Source organism: Vipera ursinii (genome assembly GCF_947247035.1).
Source record: "Vipera ursinii genome assembly, chromosome: 2".
NCBI classification, from domain to species: Eukaryota; Metazoa; Chordata; class Lepidosauria; order Squamata; family Viperidae; genus Vipera; species Vipera ursinii.
Window position 1 is genome coordinate 194,003,153 of NC_139513.1, and position 13,673 is coordinate 194,016,825.

The 13,673-nt window shown below is 38.8% G+C and overlaps 1 protein-coding gene across 1 annotated transcript; it reads left to right on the top strand.

The window, feature by feature from the left end:
- Nucleotides 1-2,666: 2,666 nt before the first annotated feature.
- Nucleotides 2,667-13,150, top strand: LEPROTL1 (leptin receptor overlapping transcript like 1). Its single transcript, XM_083353090.1, has 4 exons — nt 2,667-2,744; nt 8,387-8,462; nt 9,530-9,716; nt 10,451-13,150. Exons 1-4 carry the CDS (start codon nt 2,729-2,731, stop codon nt 10,565-10,567), a joined length of 396 nt encoding a protein of 131 aa, XP_083209216.1. The 5' UTR covers nt 2,667-2,728; the 3' UTR covers nt 10,568-13,150.
- Nucleotides 13,151-13,673: the final 523 nt, after the last annotated feature.

Consider the following 13,673-nt stretch of genomic DNA (forward strand, 5'->3'; position numbering starts at 1 on the left):
CATTTATATGCTGATTTCTCTTATAAAGTAAGAATTTGGGATTATCCTTAGAAACTAAATGAAGAGAAATTTAGGGCTGATAAATGATCTTTATATAATAAAGCTAAATGATGGGATTTGTTGCCATCATTTTTAATCATCACCAGTTTGGATGGATTTCAAAGGGAACCAAACATATTAATGAAAGACTGTAATATTTATTTTTAACCCTACCTTTAGTTTAATCAACTTAAAGCGCAGCATACATACCTAATGTTCCTGCCTTTTATGTTTTGCAAAATAGCCACCACCCTGTGAGGTGGGCTGAGCTAAGAGAGTGCCCCAAATACACTATATACCCATGACCAGTGCTTTTTTTGTAAGAAAAAAGGTGCTGGAACTCACATCTTGTTAATCTTTTATTTTAAAAATTATATATTCAGTTCTTAGCAGGACCAGTGGTTGAGAAGTAATTAGTATTTTTTTTCATTTTTAAATTTGGGTTCACATTTTTATACTAAAAATTTAGAAAAGATTTTCAATTGACCAATGATTTTTTAAAATATTTACTTTTCACAGATAGTCAATCACTGCACACACACCCACACACGTCAGTTGTGTAACAAAACATAATGGTTGCCACCCGCAGTAAGCACTCAGTGTGACCACACAACCAATCACAAGCCGAGCAGCGCCATCACAACCAGCGCGGACAAAGTACGCATGCATCAGACTCGACATACAAGCAGCCTGTATGCACCATTTTAATGATTTTGCCACCAACCTGCTATGCTTGAAAAGACGACTCAAGTCCACATGGACCAAACATCAAATTTTCAAAAGTTACTTTTAAAACTTGGAAAATTCATCGAAAAAAGGTGCTGCAACTCATTCCGGTGTGTTCTATGACAAAAAAGCACTGCCCTTGACAATTGGTTACTAAAATGTTCACTGCTTGGGAGCATCCATGTAAGACAAGTATTACTTGTGAGCTTCCTGAATGCATCTGGCCATGCTTTGTGTGACACAGAATAGTAGAGTAGACGGATTATAGAATTCTTATATTACTTTTCAAAGTTCCTTTCCTTTAGTCACAATAATTTTCAGTATTTTAATATTTCAAGTAGTTCATTTACATAACATTGATAACAATATCTCAAAATAAATCTTAATATTTTGTTAGTAATTATTTCTGAACATACATTACAAAACTTAGATCAGTGGCCCCCAACATTTTGGGTAGCAGGGACTGCTTCGGTAGAAAGAGGTTTTTCCACAGACTGGAAGGTGTGTGGTTTCACGTGCAGCCTGCATCCCACAGCTGGGGCTTCGCTTGTTTGCATGACCCGGTTTCTGGCACACCGTGGAAAGGTGTCAGTCCATGGACCAGGGATTGGGGACCCAATTTAGATAATTTATTAAAGTATGAAAATTATTTCTGTATACTGCATCTGTATAACTCCCCAAATGTTGTGCTTTTTAGACCAATTAGAATCAGTAGTAAAAAAAAGAATAAACAGTATTCTAAATAAATGCTGAATCTGGAACTTTCTAGATAAAATAAGTATGTTTGCTTAGGCAATTAATCAGGCTTTCAGAACAAACAAGACCTTTTTGTGGCATAATAAAAATACTAGGTTGGGAAGATTAACAGAAGTAATTATGAAAGTAATTCTGCTGTCATCTTGTGTCTGCAAGATTAAGTTGGTGCATTTACCATAACTTCTATTTAACAATTATCTTAATTGTGCTAATTCATTGTTTTGCAATAAAAAAGCAGAAAAAACCCTTTAACTATTCAGTCCATGTATAAAATGACTGCAACTATATAAGTACATTAATATATAGCAATGAAATCCCTTTTACAGTGCAACAATAATACATAAACTTTCCACAACTATTTTTGGATATTTTGTCTAACCTCAGGTCCAAAAGGACTTTTGAAAAGACAGAGTTGAAAAAAGTCAGAGGAAAATGAAGCATAGTCTATAGAGTCAAGTTTCAGTAAAGTTTAAAGATCGAATTAACTTTATATTGAAATCAAAAGGCTTTAATGTTAACAAAGGTGGAAAGAAAGATAAGACCACAAGCAGTGAAATGAATGGATTCTATTACAGTGTCAATGAATGATCTTTTGGAAGACTTGAAAGAACAAGTTGGAGACACATGTCATGAACAAAATTTATCTGGTCACTACTAGTTGAAAACGACTTGATGGTACATAATCAAACAATGGGTCTCCCGTCTTCTTCTTTTTTTAGCTTTTTTTTCCTCCCCACGTTTCGTTTTAATCATGGTAAAGTCTGTAACAGGGGTCTTCAAACTTGGCCCTTTTGTGACTTGTGGACTTCAACTCCCAGAATTCCTCAGCCAGGCACGCTGGCTGAGGAATTCTGGGAGTTGAAGTCCACAAGTCAGAAAAGGGCCAAGTTTGAAGACACCCCCCTGGTCTGTAGGTTCTTATTGTATTATCAACTTTTGTTGCCAAGACAGCAGCAACTAGTCCCGTCCGTTACGGTCCCAAGATTTTTCTTCCGTTTCGGAAAATATCTCCTCTCTGGGAAGGTAACGCAGGCGCGAAGCTTTGCCTTATGTTCCAAAGGTACGTCCGCCGTTTCGGAGATCGCGTATTCGTCGGAAGTCTTGCCTATGGCTCGAGCGCGCACTTCCGGGGCTTGTCTAGCCGCCTTCCTTCCCCCTTGCTGTTGGTTGGGAGCGGCCTGGGCGGCAGTAATAGTGCGGCAGCACCATGGCCGGCATCAAAGGTAGCCTTGCTGGCTTGATTTCGGGGAAGGGCCCGGGGAGGAGGGAAGCGGCTTGGTGAGGGTAGACGGGATCCCCCACGCTAGATCAGGCCGTTGGTGGAGGGGAGGGACGCGTCCCCCCCACCCTGGCGATGACGTACGCCGGCAACGTTGGAGGGGGGGGTGCGCTGCGTTTCCATGACAACGCAGCCTGTCCTGGTGCATGGCTGCGCCGCTGAGGTTGGAAAGCGGGCCTGGTGGAGAGCCCACTATTGTCTCCTTTTTTTCCCTGCCTCTGCCCGGTTCAGGCACTCAGGCTCGGCTCGGCGCTTGCTTGGCTAGGCAACCGCCGCAGGGCAGACTTGGAAAAACAGAGTGAGGCCTGTGCTTTTCACTGGACCCAACTTTCAAGCCATTAGGTCTAGGATGGCAGCTCTAGGTGTTTGCAGTTTGAGGCCGGATACGTGATTATTAATCCTGGCGGCTTGCATAAAACTTCCGGCTGCAGAGACCGATGAGGGCTAGATAGCGACATAACACTTAAGTGTCGTCTCGTCTGCCCAAGGCTGATGGGCGGAAATGAGGAAAGGGATGAAATTTTGGGCTCAGCCAGACTTCACTACATTGATGCTCTTCAGGAATATTGCAGTGCAGTCCCCATTTTTCATCTCTCTGAATGTAGATCCTGATGTACTCATTCTTGCAGCATCTTTCAGATGAAACTGATTTTTAGTGGGATAAGCCTGGCAGGAAGAGAATACAATCTGACAAAAGTCCTGTCGCAGTAGATCAATACAATGTATGTTACTATTTGTGAAGTAGGCTAATGCCAGAACTCTTGTAGAGTTTTCACTATTCCATTTGATAGCAATCTCTAATCTGAAGCACTGTGTGAATACGTTTGGACTGCATATCTTTTACAGATAGGTTTGATGGAAGTATCTTCATATCTTGTATTAAAAACAAGATTAAAAAGATGGTACTACTGTACTTTTAATAACTTTAAAAAAAACTACGAATTTTGAACTTCTAGCTTTGTTTTATGTGTTTCAGTCGTTAAGCATATCTATGAATACCAATAGCAGTATTTGTGTGCATTTTATATTTTTATTTTTCATGCATGCATGGAAAAAGGTTGAAATATGTGTCCTAAATAGCAATTTAGGGGAATGTTACAAGGAGGACCATAAAAGTGACTTTAGGTAAAATGTTGAGATGGTGATGATGATGATAATGATGATGGTGATGATGATGATGATGGTGATGATGATTGGATAGCGGATGTGGTAGTAGCTGAACACAGCAGAATAGAAGAGAAAGAACTGGAGAAAATCACAAAATACCAAAACCTGCAAATCATTATCTAGACCCGTACCAATCGGGCTTCAGGCCGGGTACAGCACGGAGACGGCATTGGTCGCGCTGGTGAATGATCTCTGGAGGGCTCGGGACAAGGGATATTCCTCTGTCCTAGTCCTATTAGACCTCTCAGCGGCTTTCGATACCATCGACCATGGTATCCTGCTGTGGCGTCTCAGGGGATTGGGAGGCACGGTTCTTCAGTGGTTCTCCTCCTATCTCCTGGGACGCTCGCAGTCGGTGTTGGCAGGGGGGCAGAGGTCGACCGCGAGGCCTCTCGTTTGTGGAGTTCCTCAGGGGTCGGTCCTCTCGCCTCTCCTGTTAAACATCTACATGAAACCGCTGGGTGAGATCATTCGTGGTTTTGGAGTTGGGTATCATCAGTATGCTGATGATACCCAACTTTTCATTTCGACCCCAAACCACCCCAGTGATGCCTTCGACGTGATGTCCCGGTGCCTGGAGGTGGTCCGGGTCTGGATGGGGAGGAACAGGCTTCGACTCAACCCTGACAAGACTGAGTGGCTGTGCGTACTGGCATCTCGTGATATTCAGGATATCCCACCCCTCACTATGGGGGGTGAGTCATTACCTCCTGTAGATAGGGCTCGCAACTTGGGTGTCCTCTTAGATTCACAGCTCTCCTTAGAAGACCATATTGTAGCTGTGACTAGGGGGGCCTTCGCCCAGGTTCACCTGGTGCGCCAGTTGCGGCCCTATCTAGACCGGGATGCCTTACGTACGGTCACTCATGCGCTCGTGACTTCTCGTCTTGATTACTGCAACGCTCTCTACATGGGGCTACCCTTGAAGACCACTCGGAGGCTCCAACTGGTACAGAATGCAGCCGCGAGAGTTGTATTGGGAGTTTCCCGATACTCCCATGTCACACCTTTGCTCCGCGAGCTGCATTGGCTACCAGTTGTCTTCCGGGTGAGGTTCAGGGTGTTGGTAATGACCTACAAAGCCCTTCATGGCATGGGTCCGGAATACCTTGGGGAGCACCTGCAGCCGGCGTCAACTTCCCTCCGCCCAGTACGCTCCCACAGAGAGGGCCTCCTCAGGGTGCCACCGGTCAAAGAATGCCGACTGGTGGCCCCCAGGGGAAGGGCGTTCTCTGTGGGTGCACCGGATTTATGGAACCATCTTCCGGTCAAGCTCTGGATGGCGCCCGATCTCCGCTCCTTCCGGCGCGATCTTAAAACCCATCTCTTTAAACAAGCTGGCCTGGCCTGATGGGACGGGGTGGGATTTTTATAAATTAACTTAAATTTTAATTTGTATTAATTTTATGGGCATTGTTTAATCATGTTTTAATAATTTTAATTTTTGTATCTAGTTTTTATGTATTGCCCTGTTCACCGCCCTGAGTCCTCCGGGAGAAGGGCGGTATATAAATTAAATTAATTAATAAATAAATAATAAAATGACTATGGCAAAAGAAAGTAAAATGCCAATAGTAATAGGCACTTTGGATGAAAACAACCAGAGCACCACTTGAACACTGCCAGCATTGACAAAATAACCAGGGGAGCTTGGAACAGCTTACATGCTGGTATGATACCTTTAACATCATCACACATTAACATCTGCATATCCCAGGCTCTTGTGAAGTACTTGATAGATGGATAAAAATGCCAAATCCAGTCTAAACACCTGACTGACTGTGCAACCAACCCTAATAATATATACAGTGTGAGCTGCCATTTCTTTAACTGATATTGGTCTTCATATGCAGAGTTCTTCCCAAGAACCTAGGATGTTGTAATGTATTGACATCATATATGTGTAGTTCCAAGCATTGTGGCCTTTTGTAATTAAATGGAAATTTTGTTAGTACACACATTTACCAAGTGCTTCCCAAGAGTTCAGATAGAGCATCCAATCTATTGATAACTACTAGGACCATCAGGGCCGATTTATGCCATAATTCTTCAATTTCAATTTTCAGATCTTGATACTTTGTGATCTTTTCCAATTCTTTGTCTTTTGCTATCCCCTTGTATTGTCACATCAATTATTCACTTTTTTCCTCTTTTCCTCTTTTCAACAATAGTTACATCTGGTGTGTTATGAGCCTATTATTATTATTATTATTATTATTATTATTATTATTATTATTATTAATTGTATACAGTAATATGAAATCACAGCTACCAATTTTTTAGCTGGGGTTGGCCTTCATATACATTATTATTATGGTTGGTTGCACAGTCAACCCGATGTTTAGGCTGGATTTGGCATTTTTATCCACTTATTGAATCCTATTCAAGAAATTGGGATATGCAAATCTTTCTTTCTTTCTTTCTTTCTTTCTTTCTTTCTTTCTTTCTTTCTTTCTTTCTTTCTTTCTTTCTTTCTTCTTTTGCCATTAAAGGTATTATTATTATGTTTTGTCACCCAGATGGATTTGGCATTTTTATGCACCTATTGAGTCCTTCCCAAGGACATAGGATAAGCAGATATTGTTTATTATTTTTAAATAGTAATAAGCTACTTCAATGAACTATAAAGATTATTGAGATAATGCCTATAAAATCTTATCATGCAATGTATCCTGTCAGGTGTTTATCGTTTAAAGAGGAAAAGGCTGTTTTAGCAAAAGGAACTTTCTCCAGGAGTGATATAATTGTACCAGGCAAAACTTGCTAGAGACCAGTTTCAAAGCTGGTGGGAATTGGGTGCTGCAAGTGGGTGGAAACACATCAAACATTTGAATGAGCATACTCTGGCGCTATAAATATATATATATATATTTAACCAATATGAGAACCAGTTTGGTCTAGTGATTAAGGCACCAAGCTAGAAACTAGGAGACCATGTGTTCTAGAACTTCTAGTCCTCCTTACACATGAACACTGGTTGTGTGGTTGAGCCAGTGACACTCTCAGCCCAACCCACCTTACAAGATTGTGGTGGGCAAAATAGGAGGATGAAGGAGTATTAGGTATGTTCATCGCCTGGAGTTATTTTTAAAAATAATAAAGGCAGGATATAAATAAGCCTATTTTTATCTGCTTCCTTCCTCAAAATGGCAAGAAACTATATTGTTAATTTTCAGTTATCCTACTGAGTGGGATCTTTGAGGGCTGCAAAAAGGCAGCTTATGGCAGCTCTGTGGCTACGGATAGTCAAGCCTGCTGTAAAATCTAGTTGGATTCCTCCTACTAGAAGATGACAATGTGTACAGGGCTACACTGAAGGATAGGATGATCCTTTAAAAACTTGGTGGCAGTAAAGCACCAATGAAATAAAGGAGATGTAATTGGTAATCATTGGCTATTATGACAGTGAACATGAATTCCAGCTTGCAATCTTTGAAGAAAGAAGATGAACTGATCATATTCAGGCATAGCAAAGTGCACACTGGATTACATTCACTGAGTTTCTTTAGAAGCTACAAATATTAAAGTAAAAATTATCATAAATATTTGACTATTGATCAGCAAGGTTACAGTTAATGTGGTATAAACTCTCTTGACTAAAATATAATACAGTCCTTATCTCAGAGTTAAGTCACATAAATTTCAGTGACTCCAGGATCTTGCTTCCTCTATAAGTTCATTGGGTAATCTCAAGCAATTCAGTTTTTCTCAATATACCTTCACCCTCCCATCTTTATAACAGCAGTACAAAGATGGCTCAGGTTATTTCTTATAAAGTCTTTTTAACATCAGTGAAAAATTTTTTTAAATGTCCTGTGTTCATGATACTTAATGCAATATCAATTAATATACGTACTATTAAATGTGCTGGTTTTCCTTTTGAAAAAGTCTAGCAATAATACTGTATAAGAGACATGTCAAACTCATGACGTCATGTTACATCGCATGCCGTATCGGCACTTTTTCCCCATTGCCGGCAATGGGGTGGGCACGGTTTCCTTGTGACGCATCCGGCTTGCGGGCCGGCAGTTTGACTCCCTGCTGTATAACCATAAAACCTAAGGCAACTTGGCAGAAAGGCAAATTAAAAAAAGGAATGGTCAGAAAATCAATCATCAGTGGCAATGTCATATTACAAAGCATAAACATATGTAAGCTCTTTTTCATTTTATGGAATGATTACACATATGAGCATAAATGTAATATAGAAAATTTATATATAATATAATTTATTTAAAAAATTATAAATATATAAATTAACATATATCTCTAAATGGAGATAAGGGCATTTTACATTAATATGTTTTACTTTTCCTTTAAGTTCATTGGAGTTTTCTATTTTTCCTACAATTACTGTTTATTGAAGCAAAACAATCATAAAAGTTTGTAACTGACAAGGGTTTACATCTGCCTTTACAGCTTTAATCAGCTTGTCTTTTGGAGGAGCTGTTGGATTAATGTTCCTGATGCTTGGTTGTGCCCTTCCAGATTACAGGTATTGTACAGTATTTCGTTTTTCCCCCCTTGCAATTTATAAAATTAAGTAAACACAGAACACCTGTGCTGATTTCAGTAAAAATCTAGCAGCCCTCTGAGGCTGCAAGAGAGTGAAAGAAGGCAATTTTTCCAAGCTTAAGAATAGCCATTTTAAGCATTTATGAAATTATTGTTTTGTTTTGTCCTGTCAGCTAGTTTTCAGATCATTATGCCTAAATTATAGCAGCACCTTGGTACTCATTGTTTATTGCTTCTGGGAGGCATGATGAGTACCAAACAACATTTTTCCCATAAGGAAAAATGTAGTGAGTCACAAGGCAGACAACACCGAAAGTTCTAGCTCGTGCATTGAGTACCAAACAAATGATGAGTACCAGGACAAAATGTTCATATCAAAATGCATTGAGTACCAAATATGGTAAGTTTCAAAGCAGTTGAGTACCAAGTACCACTGTATCTTCCAGTGGGCATGTAACAAGCAAATCTTTTTAAGACTTATACAAAAACAGAGTTTCAGTCGGTTTTATAATTTTCAGCCTGATTTATAATGATAGGCAAATGGAAATATTTGGAAGTACAATAGTTTATTCCCACTACCTTCAATTAATCACTTTTACTGTTCTGGCTGAGGGAAACTTAAAGGGCTATGTTCTGATTAGACTTCAGGCTATCACAATTTATTACACTTGCCTGCCAAAATCTATCTGTTCAATTTCTTGTTTGTGCTCTCTGCACAGCATTACCCAAGGATTCTTCACCTATGGAGAACCTATTCCAAAAAGATACCAAAACTTAATTAACATTATAGGTGAAGAGTCCTTCTGTCCCAAGCCAGGTTACATATGTGATACTACGTATTTTTTCTGTGGTATTTTTGAATGTCAGAAGCAAAAGTATTTTTAAAATTAGACAAAACAAGATAAATGTTAAGTTCCTCTATACACGTGCACGGCCAATGGAAAAATAGATAAAATATTTAATTAAGAGTAGTGTGATTTATATTTGAAGCAAATATAAATGAAAGATATGTATAAAATTAAAACATGCCTTTTTATTTACTTTCAGCAAATACTGGCCACTGTTTGTTTTGTTCTTCTACACCCTCTCTCCAATTCCATACTGCATAGCAAGAAGAGTTGTTGAAGATACAGATGCTACAAGTAATGCTTGCAAGGAACTTGCCATATTTCTCACGACAGGCATTGTTGTCTCAGCATTCGGACTTCCAATTGTATTTGCCAGAGCAGAACTGGTTAGTAATTCCTTCTGTTTAGCAGTTTTCCTTTGATGTTTGACACTTACCTCCAGAATAAGATGCAGAAGTCTATGGAGATTCAGGTCATAGTTGTCTCAAAAGTGTTGCCCCCCCCCGAAACACACACACACACACACACACACACACACACACACACAAACAACTAGACTGTTTTTTTTCCTTGAGGAAGACATTTCCCTTCTCATTCAAGATGAGAACCAGAACTGATGAAGCTTCTTGGATGAGAAGTGAAACATCTTCAAGGAAAAAAAGCAATCCGGTTGCCTTTTGAAAAAAAACACCTTTGAGACAAGATGCAGAAGCCTACAAAGCACAAGTTAACAAGATTTTGTCAACATATGCAAACTGTCATTAAGAGTTGTAATGCAAAAAACAAACCCCTGAAAATTCCCCAGATTAACATTTTATAAACCCTTTGGTATATAACATTCAGTCAGTGGGTGTTGGGCACCACTTGATAAAAATGGTTTGAGGGTATTGAAATTCAAAGGATACCAAGTTGTTTGCCTTCCCATTAAGTAACTAAGTCCTTAAGTGTTAAATAATTTAAAAATGGTTTGCATTAAATAGAACTATTTTGGGAAAGGATGCCGTCTTTCCTCATTCACAGAACAATTACGTTGTGTGTATGCCTGTAATAAGGCAGCTTCTGTATAGGCACACGTTTATGCTTTTGTGTATTTAAAACTTTGTCTTTCCTTTCTCCATAGATTAAGTGGGGTGCCTGCGCACTTGTCCTAACAGGAAACACAGTCATATTTGCTACCATCCTAGGGTTTTTCTTGGTTTTCGGCAGCAATGATGATTTCAGCTGGCAACAATGGTGAAAAGAGTTGGAGTGAGAACTATCAGCATCTCATATGTCATTCAGTGGCCATCCATACTCAAGAAAGAAGGGGCAATAAAGTGAATGTACTGTTTTCACGGAGGGGACCTGGGGTAGGGCACTCGTTAGCCACTTTTGTTCTCTTTTCACAAACAACATTAACATTTGGCTTGATTTAAATATTTTTAACAGGTTGACGCTCTTTTATTTTAATACTTTATTTTGATGTGAGAACAGAATGCTTAAATGTGTTTAAAATGTATCTTTTTTAAAGAACCTGATAGCGGTATTTAAATATAAAGTTGAATTTTTCACTATTGATTATTTTAAAACTAATGTGCGGTTATGAAACCCAAGTAAGAAAGTAAAAAACAAGAATGGCACAATCCAGTCAAAAGTATGAGGCTTTTGACTGGGTGGTAGGCACAGGTTTGGAAGTAGCTCCCGAATTCAGTAATGATTATGGTTATGCAGAGAATTGTGCATATGGTCTGTTGATTTTAATCAGAGAATTAAGCATGCATTTAGTACTCATAATTCTTTTCTGAAAGTAAGTAAGATTCTGGAAAGCTGAATTGTGCCCTTCAAGAACAGTTATGCATTTTGTTGTGGAATTTTGGGAAAAAAAGCTGAAATGAAGAGTATTCAGCAGCTGGCTGGTAGGTGTTTTTATTATTATGTATGAGGCTGAAAGTGTTCCGTTTCCATTAATTCCATTTAAATGAGTATGAGAAAATTTTTGATGATAAGTGTTCATTGCTTTAAAAGTTTGTCCAGCATACAAATATTTTGACAGTTTTTGTTTTTGATTATCTGAAAGGGGGAGATGGAATTTTAATTTTTCTTGAGGGAGTAGAAGACGGGACTTTAATCTTCATTTTTAAAGTCTTTTCTGAGAACTCTGTGTTTATGTATTGTGGGGGTCAACATTCTATTTCAATTGTTTTTTTTAAGTTTTACCAAAGGAAAGATTAATGAAACTACTGATTATAGTTAACCCAGCAGAAGGAAACCCTGCACCAGGCATGTGGAAATAAGTGATTCTGCTCCTTTACTATTCACTTGCACCTATTACAACAAAGTATAAAAAGATAATTTCTGTTCCCCCTCCTTTTTTATTTTGTATATATGGTATAAAAAGGTTTTTCAAATGTAGATTAACATTAACATGTAGATAACCATTTAACTGGAAGACTAATTACTGCATACATATACAGTCAGGGCTTGGCTGCATTGCAAATCTTTGAATATGAATATTTTATAGTAATTCTGTTAATGTTTTAGTTTATGCACTAATGTATTAAATGTTAGATCAAAACTGTAGTTCTGTTAAAATATAACACATGTAATTTGCAATATTGAATATCTGTTCCATTCCACTTGGGGTTTTTGTTTCTATTAACCATAAATTACCATGTTTTGTAGATATATTTCTTTTGTAGTCATACTTTCCTGGTAACTCCTTAATATGATACCTAAGTGTCTCTGTCTATGCTTGCATATCATTTTATGCAAACTAGGCAAGATTTGATATAGTCACTTAAACATAGTCCCTTTTTAAAAACAATGCTATTGACATAGTCCTCTCCACTATCAGCCCAGTCCAGAGTGCCTTGTCTCCTCCCTCCTTGGCTGCTCAGTAGATACGGTATATGTGTTTCACAGTGTGCCAGATCCATGGTATAGGAGACAGGTGAAAGCATGCAAAGTTACGGTGCAAAAGTGTCAAATTACAAATAGTGCTTGGGGCACAGCTATATTTGGCTTGAAGAAAGAGGAGGGAAGAAGACAATTTGCTGATCTCTTTCTACTGACAGAACTCCGTCCAGGGAAGTAAAGTTGAATCATGGCCTACATTTGCAGACTTCATAAGAGAAAGTGAATGTTACACAGACTGTAATAGTTATCACTGCAGGATTCCTCTGCCCTTCTTTTAAAATTGTATGATGCAGATTTCAGATAGAAAATTATCTCTAAAGCCCGATAATTATTACAGTTTTATCTATATTGAATCTTCAAAATATTTTTTTCCTGAGAGTTAAAGACAGAAAATGGGCAAGCTCGAGTATGCTTTGCAAAACCTGCACAATTATTTACATCCCAGTCCAACTTTTAAATGTCTGAATCATAGCAGTCTTAGGAACCAGAAGTGCAACTTCTGCTGCATGATACCGAGATGGATGCAATCACATCCCTGAAACTCCTTTGGAAATTTCCTGCACTGCACTGATGGTGGAATAATCTTAGCCATCATATAGACAGATGTGAACTCATTTTGTGACACACACACACACACACCCAATCCTGTATTGTACCAAGATGGGTTCTCATTTTTCCTGTACTACTCTTGCTTTGTGATAATGACAGGCTACTCTTCGAGAGTGCCAACTCTATTATATTTTATAGTAATGTTTGTCGTCTTTAATAATTTTGGGTAGCATTGTGGCTACAGAGCTATTAGACATACTGCTGCCAATTATCAGGTGTTAAGATATTTGAGACATATGTTTTTTCCCATGTAATATGCACTGAGAAGCATTGCCATCCTACAGGCAGAAATTTTGATGAAAAAATAAACGATTTAAATATCTGATGGTTTTGGATTTTTAATGAGCATCCCTTAGCAATAAGATTTTTTTATAAGAAAAAACCTGCTTCATTCTTTAGCAGAAAGGAATTTATTTAAGATTACTATTGGTCTAATATGTGGCTTTTGGCATATATTCTATGTATTTTATTACATGTATGTACAGGTAGTCCTCAAGTTACGAATGTTCACTTAGCAAATGTTCAAAGTTACAACATCTCCGCCAAAAAGTAGTTACGAATGGGTCCCAAAGCTACGTATGTTGCAATGTTAGAGTGGTCGTTTGCAGTTATGAATGACTGCAAAGACACTGCAACATGCTACTTTGGTGCCATGCCTGAGAGTCCCGAACTGCCCATGTTCGCCTCCTGCACAGCCTTGGATGCCAGAGCTCTTGTCCCCTTGCTTTCCAAAAGCTTTCCTTTGCTAAATTGCAAGAGGGCTGCTAAACAAACCCACTTTCCAGTTCCGTTGTGTTTCTCTGCCGCCACGTGCGGGGAAACGAAGTTTGTGGGGCTAA

Bases quoted from the DNA above. Each gene is read 5' to 3' on its own strand.
- LEPROTL1 (XM_083353090.1), top strand. The intron at 8,463-9,529 runs GTATTGTACAGT...ATTTACTTTCAG, and splicing joins TGTGCCCTTCCAGATTACAG to CAAATACTGGCCACTGTTTG. The intron at 9,717-10,450 runs GTTAGTAATTCC...CTTTCTCCATAG, and splicing joins TATTTGCCAGAGCAGAACTG to ATTAAGTGGGGTGCCTGCGC.